Here is a 21,481-nt window from a genome sequence, read left to right as displayed (position 1 = left end):
CTGCACTGTGGATATTAGGTGTGCTCTAAAATTCTTCTTGGACAGGACCAAGCGCTTCCGCAAGTCGGACGCCGCATTTGTCACTTTCGGAGGCTCAAGGCCAGGCTATCAGGCCTCTAAGGCTTCCATATCCCACTGGATGGTCTCCGACATCAAGGAAGCGTACGAGAGTCAGCACAAGCCACTTCCAGCAAACATGCATGCCCACGCATTCAGGCTCAAGGCAACGGCCATCTCATTCCAGCGCCATGTCCCTTTGGCAAGTCATAAGCAGGACGGCCACTTGGGCCTCTTCCTCGGCTTTCTGTAAGCATTACTGTTTGGATACCGGCTCTAGATTTGATGCGGGCTTCGGACTTGCGGTTCTCAGGAACCTGTTTGCTTAAGGTTGGTCTCCTCTCCACCCTGGGGCTACATTCAGTTGTATTCGCCCATGCAGTATGGAGGAAAAGGGATGGGACGTAAGAGTAATTATAAATTACTTACCGTAGTGACTAACGTACTCTTAGTCCATAGTCCCCTTTCCTCCACACGTCCCACTAACCTCCCCCCTAATAATACTGGTGTCATTAGGCAATGTTAAGTCTATTGTCGACGCGCCAATGGGGACTGAGGTGTGGCGCTGAAGGGCGGAGTCAGGGCAGCGCATGCTCCCTGTGCCGCACCCCCATACGCCTCTAAATTTAAAGGGGAAGAAGGTTTTTTCTGGTGAAAAAGGTTCCGTCTCCCTTCCCTTGGAATGGACGCCCATACATACAGTATGGAGCAAAGGAGCCTATGGACTAAGAGTACGTTAGTCACTACAGTGAGTAACTTATAATTTCTTGACGATGGTGCCACCTTGGAAAGGACTATGCCTTTCAATCATGCTATTGCTGACTCAGTCACCTCCTTATGTCAACGCCCCTCTACCATTCCTCTGGTTAATTCAGACCGGACGAAGAATAGAGGCCGACAAGGGGAGACCCCCTTTTTCTACTCCTCTAACCCCACGCCAGAAGGTTTGGTTGTTCAGGGGGCTACGGGGTCCACCAGGGCAGCATCCTCCACGTCCAAGGAGGGCAAGAAAGTGGATGCCCTAGCAAAAAAGATGTTTTCCTCCGGAAGCATGCCTTTAAAGGCGACTAATGTCTCCTGTGGCTCTGCAAAATATTCATTTGGACTGTGAAAACCAGTTGAGCAAGCAGCCCAATACGTCTGTGAAGGGGAGATGCAGGACGGTGTCCTGCAGTTCATGGACGAAAAGGAGGTGGCCAGACAGCCTTGCAAACGGGCCTGGATGTGGCAGACTGTGTTGGTCGGTCGATGGGTTCGGCTATGGTATTTAGGAGGCAGGCCTATCTGCACTCCTATAGGTGCTCCCCCAATGTCCAGAGTAAATTGTTGAACATTGCTTTTGATGGAGAGAATCGCTTCGGCCCAAAGGCTGATGACTCCTTGGAGAAATTCAAGGAGTTCAAGCTTGCTGTGCAGTCGCTCGGGCTAGCTCTGCAACAGCCAGCCAACCCTGCCTTCAGTTTTGCTTTGAGGGGCAGCGGCTACAGGCCCTAAATCTTCTACGGCAGGAAGGCTGTTACCACAAGCCAGGCAGGGGCAGAGGTGTTTCTTGCACTCCGGAAGGGGCAGTGCGCCTCACGAGGCCAGCAGACAGTGACAGCAGCGGCTGGGGCGGCTCTATCCTCAAAGCCGCTTTGATATTCCCTCCCACAAATCACTGGTTGGAGGACCGAACATTGGACCCAGTGGCAAGAGCAAGAGATTACCTCCGACGTCTGGGCTCTGCAGCTCGTGCAGTGGGGTTATTGTCTGCCCTTAAGAAAACCTGTGGGCAGACCCCCACCACATCCTTGCAAGCTGGAACAAGAGCTCCGGGGCGAACTGAGAGCCCTGTAGTTGAAGGGTGCGGTGGAAGTGGTACTGCCCGAGCAGAGAGGATTGGCTGGTATTCCCGGTATTTATGGTTCCCAAAAAGGGACCTCAGGGCCTTGTCCTGTTAGGAAGAAACCTGTGCAGTTGCCTTAGGGAACACTGCAAAAGATTTAAGACTACAGGTGTTGGCAGTAAACCCACTTGGTAGCAGTCTGCACCACCCAGATTTACCTGGTAGCTGTGGCTGAGCAGTCAGACTTCCCTCAAGAAGAGTTAAACAATATGCAAAGTATAGGTACCCAGATACAATAATACAAGCAAACACTGACCAGAGCTTTGGTATCAAAGTATATAATTATTTATTTAAAAACACACGGTTTGAAACACTCCAGCACTCTTGTTGTAAAATATTCTAAACACAGTTACTATTGTAATATATACACCCCTTTTCCTTTATCAGATAACTCACAGTAAAACACCACTTATTTTCATACAGAGGTGAGCACTTAACTAGATGGCACTCCAATAAGTTTGTGAGAAAGGGGGGAGAGAGACAGAATATGGAAAGGTACACCACTCTAATATTCAGGAACACTGTTAGCAAGGCAGAAGAGCAAAAAGTCACTGGTGAGCCAAAGTCCAAAGGCTGGGCCCACTCTTAGAGAGAGCAGAGCACAAATGAGCCCAAGATTACACAGTTACACTAGGCTTTGAAAGTCTTGCAAAGGGTTCAAAAAGAGTTTAGAGAGGCTTAGGAAAGTTTAGCCAGGGTGTCCCAGGCTAACCCAGGTTCGAAAGCCGGGGACTAAATCTACCCCGTACAGTCGGTAGCAAGGGAAGCCAGGCGGGACACGGTACCCTAAGTGGGAAGGATCCTCCAGCGGTGGCAGTTGTTCCTGGTAGTGGGTGCAAGTTGCGTCGTCGTCCAGGGGAAGAGAAGATCTCGACTTGGAGGAAAGATGAAGTTTGTTGCACTACCAGGAAGAAACCAGCCGTGGAGTTTTCCGGTTAAAGGTGGTACCTTTCTTTCGCGGTCGTGGTAAAACGTGGTATCCCAGTTGCCGGGGTGCTTGGCACAGGCAAGGCGGCCACGAGGTACGTCGGGAAGGCGAAAAGACGGTGAAACTGGTTATCCCCACCAGTCAAAGGAAGAAGACTCTCCGGCGGGAGATCTCCTCTGCCGTTGGGAAAAGTGATGAGACGGTCCAGCAGGGCTCCACCGGTGGTGGTGTTGTGGCAGGTCGGCTCAGGGAGACAGTAGTCAGTCCCAGGGTATGGAGTCTATACTGGGGGGTCACTATGACACCCCTGTGTCACTGCACTGAGGGTGCTGTGTAACACACATCACAAAAACACATGAAGCCCTATGGAGTAAAAGACCCCATAGCCCATTAAACACATCTAGATTCAAAGAAACACACTCAAATCATGCCCAAGAGTGAGGGTAAAAGAGTCTCACTCTTGGCAGGAGAAAAAAATAAACCCCAAAAATCCAGCAAAGCTGCTGGGGGACTCACTAGGTTAGGAAATTCAGCCTAAACAGAGAATTGTCCCTAACATGTCCCTTTCGGTTGGCCTCCGCATCGAAGGTCTTCACCAAGCTCATGGCGGTAGTCGCGGTTCACCTTAGGAGTTCGGCGTCCATGTGTTCCTATACCTTGACGACTGGCTGATCCTAGGGAAGTCGGCGGAGGAGGTCTTGTCTCATCTCAGGGACACATATTCACTACTCCACATGCTGGGCTTCTCCCTGAACTTGCAGAGGTCACACACGACACCAGCTCAAAGGCTCCAGTTCATCGGGGGCAGTCCTAGAGACTCGGGCAGGGAAGGCTTTCCCGCCTGGGGAGAGTGTTGCCAGTATTGAATAGATGGTACAACTGTTCCGGAACCACGCCACCTTGCCAGCGGCTTCTTTCCTCCGCCTCTTACGTCTCATGGCTTCCTGCATTTTTCTGGTGCCAGAGGCCTAGCTGCAAATGCAATCTTTGCAATGACTCCTGCAAGGTCACTGGTCCCTGTACTTCGGCACCGTGAGAGACATTCTCAGGGTGTTCCAAGTCAGTGGTCAACAACCTTTCTTTATGGGCCAGCAGCAGCAACATGCTAGCGGGTAACACTTCTGGTCTCTGTTGCCTCACGTCCGAGTGGTCACAGATGCGTCCCTGAAGGGTTGGGGTGATGACTCTGAGGACTTGCAGGTGAGCGGCCTTTGGTCAGCAATGGAAGTCAGGTGTCACATCAACAGGCTGGAGTTACGAGCCATCAGGTTAGCCCTGAAGGCGTTTGCGCTGTCTCTGAAGTGGAAGCATCTCCTGAGAAAACATGTCCTAATCTTGCCGGACACAGTGGCCATGCACTACCTAAACAAGCAGGGTGGCGTACGCTCCGTCCCCCTCTGCAGAGAGGTGATGCGGCTGTGGTTCTGGCTTTTGGAGAACCAGATCTCGGTCTCAGTAGTTCATCTGGCAGGGACCGAGAACAGTTTGGCGGATGCTCTGGGCAGGCAGAGCATGGTCTCACACGAGTGGGAAGTGTGCTGGGAAGTCCTAGAGGAGGTCTTCTCTCGCTGGGGTACCCCAGCGGTGGATCCGTTTGCCACTGAGTCCTTTAGGAAGTGCAAACAGTTTTGCTTGAGGGAATACCCAGTGAACAGTGCGCTAGGGGGGACGCGTTTCCTGTGGATTGGTCCTTTCCACTACGCATTACCTCTGATCCCTGTCATCCCATGGGTTCTCAGGAGGTTGAAGAGGTTTCAAGCAACCCTGATCTTGATCGCCCCGGATTGGGCAAGAAGGACATGGTACTCGGACCTCCTGGACTTGATAATCTGCCCACTTCTCTGGTTGCCTCGCCGCCCGGATTCCTAACACAGTTGGAAGATTGGGTGCTCCACCCCAACCCGGAGTCTCTCAGCCTACATGCGTGGCTCATGAGGATGAGATATTGTTAGGGAGAATTCTCATTCTATGGCTAACTTCCCTTACCTAGTGAGTCCCCCGGCAGCTTTGCTGGATCTCTGGAGTTTATTTCTTCCACTTGTTAAGAGTGTATCCCTTTTTTCCCACTCTTACCTGTATTTTGCCAGGTGTATTTCAGCTGTTTTATGCTTGTGGACTCTGGAGTACACCATTTTGGCAGACCCCTTCTTTTGTGTGTTACACAGCACCTTCAGTGCAGTGACACAGGGTTGTCTTTTAGACTTCCCACCGACTCCATTTCTGAGGCTGACTACTGTCCCCCAGAAAAGGGTAAAGTTGCCCTTAACTTTACTTAGTCAAATTAACCACAGATCCCGTACACCCCATTTTACATGGAGTACTGGAAGGGTTAACTCTTAGCCCTTTTTATCTGTACCTCCTAGAGCATTGTTTTGCTCTTTTAACAATTGGACTTGGCTGGTGGCAGTATCTATCCTAACTTTTCTACCGCGGTTATCTTATATAAACATTGTAGTATTGAAGGCTACTATATTAGCCTCAAACTTAAACCCGCTGGACCAAATGCTTTTTCTTTTGGCCCCGGTTGGGTTTATTCGCCATTTCTTTTTGTTAAAGTCCTTCTTGTGTTTTACCAGGTTTGCCTTCTTTGTTCGCTGTCTTTTGGCAGGCTTCTGCCAAGAAGCCCTCCTCTAGGCGCCTGGGTGTCTAGGTGGGTTGAATGTGAGGGAGGGGCGTAGTCACCACCTGCACAGGGTATCCTAGGAAACCCAAGTCTCACTTTTCATGATTGGCTGAGGTAGTTGTCCGGGCTGGACAACCCCCCTGCTGGGTGATTGACAGCCAGGCTGTGTGAATGGGGGATTTTCGCATTAAAAGGAAGGTCTCTTGGGCTGGAAGTCAGAGAGTCGCCACTGGAACTACAAGGAACCGAAGAGAAGCGGAGGAGAGGCCGACTGCTGCAACTATCCCGTCCCGGTGAAGCCCTGCTGCAGTCCTGAGCTATCTACTCTTCAACGACTAAGAGAAGATCCAGTCCGGAGTCTTCTTCCCTTGAGCCTGGTGGGGATAACCAGCTCATCTTCTTCAGCCAGAGGTCCCCTTCGTGGTCGAAGTCGCTGCACACTGCTGTAGTGGTCCGGATAGCCACCTGAAGAGCCTCTCCTGTTTTTAAGGAGCGCACCTTTTATTCATCGTCGCTCCTGCCGGCCTCATCCCTGTGTGGTGTAGACCCCCTTCATCGTCCTTCTTCGTGCCGAAGCCAGGAATCGTGAGTCTACAGGAAACTACCAGAAACAACTGCCGTGGCACCAGCTTCTTCTTTGAAAAGGTACTGTGTCCTGCTTGAGGAATTTTGGGTGAAATCCCTTTTTCTCGCTTATAAGGCTTGCCCTTATTTTTCCCTCCTCCTTATAACTTTTGCTTCTGAACATTGGACAATATCTAAAGTACTCTTGGCAACTTTGAATTGCGAACTATCCGGCGTATGATCCAGGAACCCGGTTCCACTTGACACTGGCTCCGGCCTCTTGACTCTTGCATTTCTGTCCACGAGTGTTCTTCGATCCTGTTTGCATAAATAACATATTGCCTATGATTTTTGCCCCCAACTCTCTCTGGGTATCTCAGGTGCTAAGTGTGTTTTTGCCACGGTAGCATTTCTTGCTGCGGATTCGCATTTATTTAGTAAACAGAACTGTCAAAAAGTGATCGCAATCGTATTCATGGTAACGAGTATTGTTCCATAATACCGGTTCTCTCCAACACAGGGTACTTACCTTGATTCATACCGTACAAAGTTAATTGGTCAGTTGTAGTGTATTCAACGTGTGGTTTTAAATTTAATAGAAGTGTTGTGTTGATAACGAATGGTTTTAAAATAAATGTACTTGTATTTTTGTACCTGAAACCTTGAGTCAGTGTTTGCTTGAGTCACAGTAATTGTGGTCTCTGTGTTATCTCTTCTACTACTCATATGCTCTTGAGATAAGCCTGGCTGCTCTGCTACTGCTACCACTTTAACATAGTAGTACAGGCTTGTACCAAAGGTAAAACTTGTATTGCCACCTGTAGTCTTAATTGTGTGTAGTGGTCCCCAAGGGCACTGCGCAGGATTCTGCCTAACGGATATGATCTCTGGGACCTCTCTGAGGAGGTACTAGAGATGCTGCTGACTGCATACAGATAGTCCACAAGATCTCTGCACTCGTGCAGGGTGAAAAGGTTTTAGGCATGGTGCAGGGAACTTCAGATTGACCATATCTCTTGCCCCACTGTCACTGGCATCTTCAGGCCTTCAGGTTCCCACAGTCAAAGGATACTTGGCGGCTTTGTCTGTGTTCAAAAGGTCTCCGGATCAAGGCTATCCCTTCACGATCCCGGTTATGGACCAATCCATGAAGGGCCTTGTGAATAGGTTTCCACCTCTTCCTTTTGTTTCCACTGATTGGGATTTGAACCTGGTTCTTACATATCTTATGGCGGCTACTTTGAGCCGTTACGTTCTTGTTCTTTGCGGCTGTTAACATTGAAAAATGCTTTTCTGGTTGCCATCACCTAGGCCAGACGGGTCAGCGGGCTGCAGGCCCTTTCTTGCAAACCACCCTTTCTTAATTTCTTTCGGGGGAAAAAGTATCTCTTAAAGTGGGACCAGGGTTTTTGCCTAAATTGGTGTCAGAATGCCATCTTTCTCAGGCTATAGATCTACCTGTTCGATCCACCTCCGCACACCTCCAAGGAGGAAGAGCGTTTTCACCAGTTGCACCCCAAGTGAGCGTTAAGCTTCTATGTAGCAAGAAAGGCGGAATACTGAAAAACAGGCTAGTTATTTGTAGCCTACTCCATTTCCAGAAAAGGCCTAGCTATATCGAAGCATACAATTTCACGATGGCTCACATTGTGTATTTCTGAAAGCTACCATACCGTAGACAAGTAATTGCCTCCTGGCATGAGGGTCCACTCTACCAGAGTAGTCTCCACTTCTACGGCTCTGCAAAGGGGAAGACCGGCTAGGGACATCTTCCAGGCCGCAACGTGGTCCTTGCTTCATACGTTGACAAAGCATTATAGCCTGGGCGTAGCCTGTGGGGCTGACGCTCGAATTGGAAGGGCAGTGTTGCAAAATGTACTGCTATAGAGCTTTCTTCCTGCCTCAGTATCTCTACTGGGAGTCTATCTGATGAGGAATCTGTGGGAGGAAAGCAATCCATGGAAGGAGAAATTACTTGGCGTAATGTTCTTTCTATGGATTCTCCTCCCACAGAATCCTTGTCTATCCTCCCATCAATCCCTGCTAGGAACGTATTGGCAGTAGGTATCTGCATTCTCCTGGAATGAGGTATTGTCGATGGTTCTAGGGTCTCTTGCTCTTCTTGGTTGCAAACCGCATGCCTTCCTCTTTTTAAAAATAAATATTTGAAGTTTCTGTTTTATCCTGGTTGGGATTTAGTTTTTTTGTCATCTATTGTCTATTTGGCCACATTTTGCCTACTAGTTTTCCTCTGCAGTGGTTGAGCTTGGTGGGAACTGGAGCACGGGGCGTAGTGACGCAGTATATATACGACACCTGATGTCATGTCCGGAGCCGAATGATCGAGCACTGAGTTAAGTCTGATTGACGGCCAAGTCGAGTTCCACTACGCCCCCTGTCGAAGTTTGTTCCGAGCAGCTGAAGCTGGAACAGGATATCTATCTGATGAGGAATCTGCAGGAGAAGAGTCCATACAAGGAACATTACAGTAAGTCTTTTCTCCTTTTTCTCCAGAAAGTTTCCACTGAGAGGAGCACTGGAGGTCGCGTTCGGAGTGAACTGTAATTTTCTACTTCTATAAATGTTGTCTATCCTTGTCATCCCTCATGTCATCAAGAGGTTTGGAGGTTCGGGGCAAGCATAATTCTGATGGCCTCAGATGTGGCCAGGAGGACATGGTACTCAGAGCTTCTGGACATGGCCCATCTGACCTCCTTGGTGTCTTTCTCAGAGAACATACTTGCTCTCATTCGTGGGAGCTACGATACGTCACCCAAGCATTAAAACCCTCAACTTCCACACTTGGCTAATGAAAGGTTGAGATACAAGTACTGTGACTTTCCTGAGGTAGTCATAGAGGTGTTGCTTTTAGCCAGAAGGCTGGCAACCAAAGCTCTGTATCTCTGCCGATGAAAGAGGTTTTGCAACTGGTGTAGAGCCAAGCACTATGTCCCTTAACTTTGCAACACTCAAATGGTACTGTCCTTGGTGAAGTGGTGGATGGTGAATGTCTTATTTGGTTATTTGGAGGGACATCATTATTTGCCACAAATATGTGAAAGCGACCGATTGTTGCGAGGGAGGCCAAGTCTGTTTGTCAGGAGGGTTTCCCTCCTGAGAAAAGATTCAATCATGGGATAAAATAGTGCATAATACAGCACACTTTCTGCGAAAAATTGTGTAAAAAGCCAGACAGCTTGCAATCGGTTTTTTACAGTAACTCCGGAAATAATCCAATAGTCAAGTCGCCAACAGTGCACAGGAGCATTTCCGAACTCATTTTCATGATGCTTTTCCCCACAATCTATGCCAGTATTAAACACATATTTACACTGGGTGTCCCCATACATTTCCATGGTAGGTGCACCATTATACTCCAGTATTCCCATATAAGACCATACTCTTGTTTGCTTTGCACATCCGGCCACAACATGTGAAGTCGCTTCTAGCCAATGGCGTGTAATCATTGACTCTTGGCAAGTATGCTCATTCAAACACACACGTACACAGCATTCACTTGCTCATTAACGTGTCCATGTATCATACACTCGCTCAAGAACACACGCATACATTACACTCACCAACATACACATTGATACAAATACAACTCTGCTCTTCCCTTCAGCCCGCATCCGGGTTCTTCTGCTCGTCACAACGTCACCGCACATGATGAAGGCTCTTCAGCTTCCACGCACAAGAACAGAAATCGTGAAGCACAGAGCGCTGCCTGGATGCTGCACGATGACCCAGTGTGTTCCCTCTACAATGCCCAAGGCAATATGAATGAGCAGGGTGGTGCATGAGTGTCCCCTATGCACAGTCAGATGTGCAGTTCCCCAGCCTGCATCTCCAGTGCACCATGCAAGGGTGGGGGAACCAAAATGCCCCCGCCTTGCATGACCCATTCGACATGCGCACTGAGGAACTAAAGTTAAGTTGCAGCAAGCAGCTGAAGGGTGCGCTCTGTGTTTTCACTGGGCTGACTGGGCTTCTTCATAATGGGCAGCGATTCTGGCTATCAGCGCCCTGTCGGCTATTATGGGCGAGCCGCCCCTGCACAGGTGACTACAGTAAAGGCATACTTGGCTGCTCTTTGCCTCTTTAGGCACATTCCTAAGCAAGGATCTTACCTAAATATGCCAATAGTGACTCAATTTCTTAAAGGGCTTACCAATACGTTCCCCTGGCCCCTTTTATTGTGCCGACGTGTGATCTAAACCTAGTCCCAACTTACCTAATGCGAGCTCCTTTTGGGCCGATGCACTCTTGTCCGCTCAGGCTCCACACATGGAAAACTATATTTTTGTTAACAATCAGCTCAGCTCATAGTCTCAGTGAACTTGGAAATACTTTCCTGCAAACCTCCATGTAAGTTCTTTCTCAAAGAACAGGATATGCTCGGGGGGCGCTGTTGCGCACGACTGGAAATGGCCGCTCGTGTGTAAGCTCTGGCGAAGACGAGGGCCGTAATGCCGAGATATCCGTCGATATAGTCCGGTTCTTCACGACAAACGCCAGAGACGTGTGGCAGAGTGTGCAGAACCGCCCGGCGGGGTTTCAGGACCCGGGTTGGTGTGGGGCCGAAGCGGCAGCCACACCGCCGACACACGCGCCGAAGGAGGGAGCAGCCTGAGGCGCGGCCCGGAAAGCTGGGAGCCTGGCCCCAATCTACGCGAGCAGCGGCCGGGAAACAACCGACAGGGCCACACTGCAGACGCGCCGCGTATGATCCGGAAGACGAGGAGGGGTGGAGAACCCCTCCTGATGCCATCGGCTGCGCCCAGATAGACAAGAGAAGAGGACCGCGGGCGCTGCTGCGGGGCTGACATTCTAGCACCCGCACTGGGAAACAGCGAACCCGAGCAAGGTCCACACGCTCCCACGGAGGGGGACCGAGGACGTTCTCGAGCCTGTGGGAACCAGGCGGACATCTCAGAGCCCTGCAGCAGCTGCCTGGAGAACTTGCAAGGTAGGCGGACAATTGTAGGAAGCCGGGCCCCCCCTGGCGGGAACCCCATCGGGCGACAGCCACTCCGGTGGGCGCACCGAGGCGTTGGGAGATAGTGAAGGTCACAGCCCTGTGGCTGGTCCTTGGGCCCCGCGCTGGACTGAGTCCTCCCAAACTACACATTAATCTGAGCAAGGCCATATGGGCAGGAACTGAAGGAACATTGAACTGTGCCCCGATCCCGAGACATGGGAATAGCAGTCTTCGCGAACAGTCAGGAGGGGGCTTAGGAAAACGCATTGAAACGGCTGAGATCGCATGATATAAAACACTTCCTGATTCATCCCATGTGCGAGGCCTACGGCAATATTGTCCGCGAAGAACTGTATAGTTAGTGCATTGATTGAGGGATACCACCATCAGTAAAGGGCTCCCGAAATACTGAGTACTGAGCCGAGGAAAGATTAGACATTGCTCTCGCCACCCCTCCGGGAAACATAGGGCACCCTCTGACCACAGTGCAAATCCCAAGGCGATTATTTGTTGGAGTTCGCTGACCCGGGGCTTCTGACAGGGAGGAAATAACAACGATGCCCAAAGGTTTTGGCCCAAAGAAGGGAACAGGAGCCATTGACAGATATACAACGACAATGCGGAAGGAGTCCGAGCGGGCTTTAACAGAGGAGGTTTCCCCCTTGGAACAAATGGCTCCTCCACCGCCGATGATGGACCCCCAGGCGGTCTTTTTAGCTATGCAACAGGGCTTTTCCTCCCTAAACGAAAAACTCGATGGAATAACAGCGAACGTTGCCACTATCAGATCACAGCTAGATAAAACTACATCACGAATGACCGAAGCAGAGACGAGGATATCTGGCGCGGAAGATGCACTTGAGACCTTGAAGACCACAGTTTCCACGATGGCAATCGAACTGGGAACAGTAAAAGCTAAATGCGAGGATTTGGAGGCTAGATCCCGGCGAAATAATATCCGCATTATCGGAATACCGGAGGAAGCAATAAAAGGATCCATGGAAAAGGCAGTGGAGGACCTTCTTCGCAATCTTCTGGGGGACCCTGGATGGTCGGCAATGTTCATTGTAGAACGTGCACATAGATCGCTCGCCCCAAAACCGAAACCGGGTGCATACCCTAGGCCTATAATAGCGAGACTGATAAATTATCGTGACAGAGACTTAATTTTGAAGGCTGCTAGAGAAAAGCAAGAATTGAGATGGGAAACCAGCGTCATCCGTATCTTCCCAGACTTCACGCTGGCGGTTCAGCAGGAGAGAAAGCAGTTCATAGAGGTCAAGAAACTACTCCAGGCCCGTCAGGTACAATATGCAATGCTCTACCCGGCAAGATTGAAAATCCAGCATCAAAACAAAGTATATTTCTTCACGTTCCCGGATGAGGCGGCAAATTTCATTGAAACTCATATACCCGTGCCAACTGCACAGAAGACGAATGGAAATGTCCCCTGAACTAAAGGGTTATCCGACAACAAGCACGTCAATGTAGAACACTAGACTCATGTAAAAGTAGGGCCCCCTCCAAGGGAGCCGGAAGTAATAGGGAAGAAATATCGACCATTGCAAATCACGAAGATCGGAGAAAGTCCCGCATGTGTCATCATCAGTGAGAGCAACATGAAGAACCTGGACTGATTTAACGAAACGAAAAGGCATGGGCACTTGCACTCGCCACAGTTCCCCCTGTAGCAGGTGCACAATACGAGGGATGGGAGGGGGTGGGGGAAAATTGAAGTACATAGTTGGAGTTCGGGGAACTATGAGGGAGGGGGGAGGGTGAGGAACGGTTTTGCGGGAATTGGTTCTGTATCGGGAAGTTTAAGAACAAAAAGCACGTTGGTTCAAGGCACTTTGGTTCTAGAGCACGCACTACACATACACCATCAAACACATGACCACACCTGTGTTATAGATAATGGCTGAACACGACACAGGCACTATTAAAATGCTGAGCTGGAATGTTAGAGGATTGGGGGCTCGAGTCAAGAGGAGGAAAATATTTGCCTATGTCAACAGACAGAACCCTAAAATTATCTTCCTACAGGAAACACACATAGGGCCTGAGTACGCGGGTCCATTGGTTGCGCATTGGGGGACGCATCAGTACTACACTAAATATTCCAAAAGGGCTAGAGGGGTGGCCATTTTAATTCACAAAGCCCTCCCGTTTACTTGCAGCACCGCCGATTGTGACCCTGAAGGGAGATACGTACTACTTCATGGCACCCTAGGCGACAAAGAGGTGGTCCTATTAAATGTATATGGCCCCAATATAGACGATGCAGAGTTCTATACAACATTATTTGGAAAACTTGCATCTTATCCCACTGCCAGATTGATAATCGGGGGGGATTTTAACACGATTCTTGACACACATCTAGATCGTACCTCAACACAACAGAGGGCATTGTCGAGAGCGGCGCAGAATATACTCACCCACATGACTGACCTGAATGTGAAGGATGTATGGAGGGTGTTAAATCCGCTGAAAAGGGAATATACATATTACTCCACTGTACATGACATGCATTCTCGAATTGATTTATGGCTGGTAGATGATGAGGTGTTAACATGGACTGAGAACGTACATATCTACCCCAGAACATATTCTGATCACTCCCCGATACAGTTAACGCTGTGCATTCCAGATGCTAAAGTGTGGAAAGCACCATGGAAATTCAAACCGGCGGCCCTACAGGACCTGGTGTACAAAACTGCACTGACAAAATACATACAGGACTATTTTGACATAAATGAGAATTCAGTAGCTAGCCAGGCCATATTGTGGCAGGCGTTTAAAGTCTGTATTCGTGGTAACTCAATCTCCACAGAGGCGGGAGTCCTCAAAGATATCAGGGGAAGATTGGCGCGCCTGGAAACGCACATAGCCTCTCTTCAATCGTTATATGCACACACATCATCCGCACAACTGAGCTTAGAGATTAAGCTGAAATTAGATGAATACAAGGAAGGGGCGGACCGTGAGATCCGATATTTCGACAGACCAAGAACTGCTCGTAGATACGGGGAAAGTGAGCGCCCAGGTAGACTATTAGCCAGAACAATAAGGGGCGAGGGGGGCCATGCAACAATACCATGCATAACGCTAAAGGACGGCACAGTTACCACCGACAATGCTAGAGTACAGGAGGTGTTCTATGAATACTATAAGGCATTGTACTCCCCTCAATGTAATGCAACTGAAGAGGAGATTGATGAATATCTCTCCCGCATACCAACAACATTATTAGCAGATGTTACTAGAGAATCACTTGAGAATCCGATAACGGAGGCAGAGATAGCAGAAGCTATAAAAGCCTTGCCTAACGGGAAGGCCCCAGGGACAGATGGCCTTGGAGCAGAATTTTACAAGGAATTCAGTACTATCTTGGTTCCTAGGCTACACGCCGTCTGGGTAGAGGCCTTAGACAAAGGGGAATTACCTGAGACCACCAGGGAAGCGGTGATTACACTATTACTCAAACCAGGTAAACCACCAGAGGAATGCGGCTCGTATAGACCCCTATCATTAATTAATACGGATGCGAAGATTTTTGCGAAAATACTGGCAACCCGATTATCACCACTTATGCCCCATATGGTCCACCAAGACCAAGCGGGGTTTATCCTGGGCAGATCCACGGCAACGAATATTAGGAGATGTTACAATATATTGGCCAAACTAGCCCCCGAAACACAGGGAGTGGCAGTGTCTCTTGATATGCATAAAGCATTTGATACAGTTTACTGGCCCTTTCTATTTGGGGTTATTAGAAATTATGGGTTTGGCCCTTATATCATGAAATGGATACGGGTACTATATGCGCATCCCTACGCCAAGATTAGAGTCAACGGCACGCTGACGGAGATATTAGAATTATTCGGTGGAACCAGGCAGGGATGCCCTCTATCGCCACTGCTGTTTGCCCTGGTGATAGAGCCCCTAGCGGATATACTGAGGTCACGCTACAGCACATTTGGACTGAGGGTAGAGGGTAGACTCCATATCATCAATCTTTATGCTGACGACATTTTGTTGTACTTACGGGATCCAGATCGTACGCTCGCCAAAATTCTCGCTGAAGTTAATAAATTTGGAGACTTCTCGGGCCTGCGTCTTAACCGATCCAAATCGGAGATCTTCCCGTTTACAAAAAATACCGTGGTACCTAATGACCTACATGGCCTCATTTGGAGCCCTGTGCATATCAAATATCTGGGGGCACACATAGCCAGAACAGCACAATTATCACGGGCCTTGAACTATAGCGCGCTAGCGGACGCATTATGTATTAAGATAAAGCGTTGGGACGCTCTACCAATCTCGATGATGGGAAGAATAGCCCTTATTAAGATGATAGTGTTACCAAAACTGTTCTATTTGTTTAGCACTGTGCCGGTTTGGCCGGGCCGAGCCCTGTTTACTAGGATGAGTAGTGCGTGTATCTCCTTTGTATGGGGGGGACATCCCAGGCTGAGCTGGAGGTTGTTAACAAACACATACACTAGAGGGGGGCTAACAGCACCTGACCTAGAGCTATATTACTTATCAGCACAGGCACACTACGCAGCGCAATGGGCCGCTGTCTTCATCGATCCAGGTACCCCATCGCTAGGCACAACTGAACAAGAGGCAATTACCGCACTTCACCAAATGACCACAGCATCACACACACATCATAACTCCATAGATCCCACGAAGGTGACGGTTACGGCCTGGGTCAAGCTGGCAGACATATATGGTAAAGACAGGCTATATCATCCGAGTATGCCGATTTGGGGAGATCCTCGGACACCATTTACTCTAGACGGGGAAGTGGCTATACACTGGTCTTCCAAAGGTATATCCCAGTGGGGACAACTATTCTCAGGAAAGCTCTTTGTAAAATGGGAAGACATCCAGGAAATGGTGGGAAGGTCCAATTGTTATAAAATGCAATATATGAGAGTGAAAGCAACAATGGAAAAATTACTCCCCACCTTTCCCAATGAACCAGAGATTAATATGGGATTAGGGTATATGTTCACAGGGGGGACACAGAAAATCACAGCCTCAGCACTGTACAAAGTTATAATGCAAACACGCCCGATCCCGAAAGCGCATCCAAAGCCAAATGGGAACAGGATCTCGAACAGCAAATCGATGATCATGAGTGGGCTAAGATCTGTGAACTCACTAAACAAATATCCTGCAACGCCAGGTATAGGCTAATACACTACAAAATAGTACACCGCACCCACTACACCCCAGCTAAGCTCAGATTAATTTACCCCGCCCTGTCGGGGGAATGCCCAAGATGCGGGGCTGAAGACGCAAACATTCATCATATGCTATGGGCATGTATAAAATTGGGCGAATACTGGAAGGAGGTGTGTGCAGCTCTAGATGAAATGGCAGATCAACCAGTAGAATGGTTACCACGGTTATGTTTATTGGGCGCGACAGGGAAAATGGACCCAACCTGGCGGAAGCTGCTAAACCTTGGCTTATTGATAGCAAAGAGAGTGATACTTATGAGGTGGAAAAGTGCAAACCCCCCGACGAAGGCAGATTGGGACAACGACATGCTATGGACTAATGATACAGAAGAACTGTATATTGATTCGGTGCTGCCCTCCTCAAAACCGAGGAATATATGGGCTAGGTACAAGCAATATTTAACAGACAAGGCGGAGAGTGAAAATACCGAAATTGTGGTACTATGATATGTGTGCATGTAATGTGCTAAATATGCTGTATGATTTGTATGTGCTTACCTCGTGCAACGTTAAATAAAGTTGTTAAAAAAAAAAAAAGAACAGGATATGCTCACGGTATGCTCCAGCTTCCCACCTAAGGTGGTTTAATGGGTTTTACTTGTCCCAGAAGATCGTTTTGTGAGTGTTTTACCCCCTCCTGATTATCCAACAAAAGATGATGAAAGGTTATACAGGCTAAACCCAAGAGGGTGTTCAGTTTTTATATTGCCAGATCAAAGTTCAGGAGGATGGACCAACTCTTCATAAAACACACCAATCCTAGATTAAGAAAAGGGGTGGTAAAACAGACACTATAGAGATTAGCATTATGCATAACAGAATTCTATTCTACTGCAGCAACGAAGGTTCCCAAGGGTTTCAGAGCACGTCAGTAGAGGGATGCCGCTACATCGCCCTCTAAAGTGGAGTCCATACGTTGGGCATCTGCCAGGCCGCAACATGGTCTTCTCTACATACTTTCACAAACCATTACTTCCTAGATCATCTCATCCTAGATCACCTCAAAATGCCCATTTTGCAGGGCGATCTTGCAAAATTTCCTGATTTAACTTTTTCCTGGGAATATGCTCTTCCCTCCTCGTAAATGTCAATACTGCGATGGGAGTTTGTCTATAATGAGAAATCTGTGGAAGGACACTATCCATTAGAAGAACACATTATTTATTTCTGATGGATATTCCCTCCCACAGATTCCTCATCACCCTCCCATCCTGTCCCTCTGACAAAGAATGCTTCAAATAATTCTTCTAATTTCCCAATGCTGCTGAGATAGGGGACAAAACTGAGTTCATGGAGCACAGTGCAAGCTATTTATACCGATGTCCTGTCCGGACTTGAGGTAGAAGTGTACCGAAGGACCTCTATGCCAAAGCCACACAGCACCCCCCTTGCTACCAAAAAAGCTTCTGCGATTTGCTAAAGCAGGAAAAATATCTAAGCTGAGAAATCTGTGAGAGGAATATCCCTCAGGAAGAGTATTACCGGAGGTAAGTAATTTGTTCTAAAAATGAACAATCTGTGACAAATCCATCAGAAAATATTTCCGAAGGGAAGTAGTTTGTTGTTCTAATTGGAGGAGCATTTTGGGAGGTGATTATAGCACCTTGTAGTTACTAATGGTCCTATACGGACTCCTGTTTTGAAGTATTTCAGCATAACCTTTTGTTTTTCCTATATTCCGTATATGTAATGCACCAATAAAATATTACAAAAAAGGGTTTTTTGTTCCTAATGCTTGCTATGGGTTGCCAGCAACACTTGCTTTTGACGTTGTCTGGTACCTGTGGCCTATTTTATACTGGAAATCACTAAGTTTTCTCCCTTGCAGAAAATGTAACCTGACAAATCAGGTAAGTGCTGGGATAGATTAGGCATTGCCATTACTCGCCTTACTTACCTTGTGGGCATATGGCCAGTATTTGAAAGAATCTGCAGAGCAATTATGTTTCATTTTTCTTCTCGATTTGCTACCCTGTTGACAAATAGGAGGTCTTGTGAGGTGATTACCTTACTCCTAAACTGTCATGTGTTTATGAGGGTTTTTTTTCGTCTGTGCCCGGCTTTACTTTTCAAACTGACATTGTATTCATTGTAATATAAACGTTATCAGTTGACTTGCAACTAACCAGTATTTTCAACTAGAAGTTGTTTAGAATGTAATGACATGTGTTTTGCATTTATTACAGGACTGATAATTCCTGCAAATTGTGTAGCACCTCTTGTAAATCTCCTCTCAACCTCGGATCAGTCTCAACAGCTAGCAGTACAGCAGCAGCATATCTGGCAGCAACATCATCCCCAGAGCATCAGCCATTTCAGCAACACATAGAGAACTGGAACTTAAGTGTACTGGAGTTTTTATAGAAATGGCTCTGCGAGCATATCATTTTCTTAAAAATCAGGGGCAAATTCCAAAGATTAAAACTTTTCATTTTATTTCTGCCTGACTGGCAGTTTTGGGATTTGAGGTTTATTTAAGAGATGAAAAATGAAAGCCAATGGTTGTTTTTTTCTGGTTCATCGGTCCTGCAGTTTTCCTGTATTGCTTCCTTTTTGCTCATACTTTGAACGTAAAACATGGGTTTCAAACCACAATTTCTGTAAACAAAAACATTGTGTCCCCAAAACCAATTTTATTTTGCCATACATTGCTCAGGGTTTTACACAGTAAATTAATGCCATTTCTGTGACAGATCTCCTTGAATGCATGTATTTTAGAGAATTTGCGTGTATACATGTAGTTTTCTTTTTACTTCTAAAGCAGTACACTCATGAGAGCATGCCAATATGCATTCATGGGATGTCCCAGTTTTTTGTTTACAGTGCATGTCATTGGGAACATGCATGGACAAGCAAATGAGTCAGAAATAGAATCATAGCTGCATAGCTTTGGTTATTGCATTATATATTGAAATATGTCTGGATATGTGTATATCTAGATTGATCAGTATATACATTTGTGTATATATAGTGATGTTTATATCCCATTATTTAATTGTTTTTTTTTTTGGTTCTTTTGTAAGGTGGTTATATTTGAGTCTACAATGTGTTACTCAAAGAATTTGACTGGCATCTTAAATTGAAAAGTTTGTTCTGTTTTAATGTATAACTGCTATTCCTAATGTGTGCTGCAAATATGCTGAATTTACAGCGTTGCCCTCATAGTTAAATATTCTTAATCCGAGAAGGCTATGTAAATTTAAGTGGTAATCCAGTTCCTTCTCATGTACAATCTTATTTTTTTATAATTATTGTAATTTAAGAACAATCTAATTTGTAGGAAGATTACCTTACTTGAGGTGTAGACAGTGGGAAACGCCCACAGATTCTACTGGGTGTCCTCTTTGTTACCTAGTAATTTGAACGCGTTTAATCTGTTGTAAAACATTGTAGAGTTTCTCTTGACATGTTAAAAAAAAATGTATTGTACAAATGTGAATAGTCACTTATCTATAATATGGGTAAGTTTTGTTTCGCCTATAATGGTAGATGTTTATAAGAAAGTGAAGGACAATGTTTGTCATATCTTGCTTGCACAGGTTGCACTAATGAAAAGTTCAGATTGTATAAACCTGTCAAAACACATACAACATACATGCACACACAGTCTGCAAGATGCTAATGTCTTGTAGCTGACAAATAAAAAAAAGTTATTCTAATAACAGAAAAAGACTCTTTTTCGAACAGCTGCTCTGTTCTGTTTATTCCTGTGGTAAACTATTGCTCTTCAGTTTCTGCTGCACTTGCTCTCTTAAGGCAAAACCAAGTACTATTATACTATAGAAATACTTCTCAAATGTATCGCACAGCTATGGACCAGTCCTCTTGTACTTTTTGGCCCCAAGCACTTTATGTATGCATGTGCAGTGAAGGCAGTATCTTGGCTGATGATCCTATTTTGAGCTAACTGTGGCAGCGCTCACAAATTCAGGACTGTGCCCGAAGTTAGCAGTGCTATTGAATAAATTGGGTATGAATAATTGGTTGCCTGTTTGAGGCAAGCCATTGCATGCGTTACAGGATTAAACAATATTTCGTTGTTTTAGTGCACAATATTGCTGCTTTGATCAGGTGCAGTACATGAACTTTAATCCATGTTAGTTATGTTATCTGTGTGAGGGATATTGCTTGAACTGGGCACGGACACTAAAATGGCAGCTTTGTCTCAACAATCGATGTTTGGAGGTCTTACAAGCAAACATTTGCACAGCTCACTTGTTAACTAATTTCTTCTGAAGTTGTCTTTTCGTTACAGTTGCATGTACTTGAAGCCAGGGATAACAACCACGAAATTGATCTTTCAGCCATATAGGTCGTGAAATGAGCTTAGTGTTCTTTTCATTTTCCAGATAGTTGGCTGTTATACCACATACTAGGTAATATGTTGGTATAATAGAAATATTTATACATACCCTGATGAGCAAGATGTGGTAAATGCTACTAACATTACTCTGTATTCACTTGTATGACTGCACTGATCAGTCTGACTGAAATGAGCTCTTGCCCTTTTGGAAGCTGTCGTCACACTTTTTATATATAGTTCTAAAGAGTATTTCCTGACCAAATGCTCTGGCAGAGTTCAACAGACTTCTTATTGTTTACAGAATAAACATGTTTTAAATACAATTAATTGAATGAAAACGTTATTTCTATTACACCTAATGTAAAAACCAGCTGAATCATTCCACTCAACATATAAAATAATCTTAAAACTTGCTTTTGCCCACTTTGTCCCATAAATCTAAAGCTTTTTGCTAGCTCTCAAGAAGCTTTGTCTAGGGCTAGGTTTTAAGTCTTGTTTTTGAAATGAGCAAACCTTTAAATTGTGATTAATTGTTTTGATTTTTTTGTGACTTTTGCATGTTTGAATGATATAATAGGTTATTTTTTAACGCGCTTAATACCCAGATACTTCGAAGCGCGGACCCGGGGATCAAACTTGTGTTGCTTTGTGTCGTCTTGCTTCCAAGGCGAGTACGTTTCCCCTGAGCTATCCTCCCGAGATAATGATTCTGTTCTAATAAGTCTGTTCCTTTCTATGCAAATGTTTCATATAGGCAAGAAATTGACATGTTTTGTCATCTCTTTAGTCATTAAACCAGTAGTACTATTTCAAAGTAAAATGACCTGTTTAAATATCTGTATATATGAGAGGTTTGTGTTTTGGCAAAAAACACATTTC

General features: G+C 46.4%; 1 protein-coding gene across 4 annotated transcripts in view; it reads left to right on the top strand.

The window, feature by feature from the left end:
• Positions 1–20,925, top strand: part of SBNO1 (strawberry notch homolog 1) — a 2,127,865-nt gene extending 2,106,940 nt beyond the window's left edge. For all 4 annotated transcript variants that reach the window (XM_069619669.1, XM_069619670.1, XM_069619667.1 and 1 more), the window contains one exon: positions 18,486–20,925. In XM_069619669.1, the coding sequence (XP_069475770.1) occupies positions 18,486–18,628 (143 nt within the window). In that variant the 3' untranslated portion in view covers positions 18,629–20,925. The remainder of the gene's footprint in view (positions 1–18,485) is intronic.
• Positions 20,926–21,481: the final 556 nt, after the last annotated feature.

Source organism: Ambystoma mexicanum, chromosome 10, assembly GCF_040938575.1.
Source record: "Ambystoma mexicanum isolate Mex_15411 chromosome 10, UKY_AmexF1_1, whole genome shotgun sequence".
Lineage (NCBI taxonomy): Eukaryota > Metazoa > Chordata > Amphibia > Caudata > Ambystomatidae > Ambystoma > Ambystoma mexicanum.
Note: the sequence above shows the minus strand (reverse complement) of the source record. Positions and strands in the feature narration are given on the sequence as shown.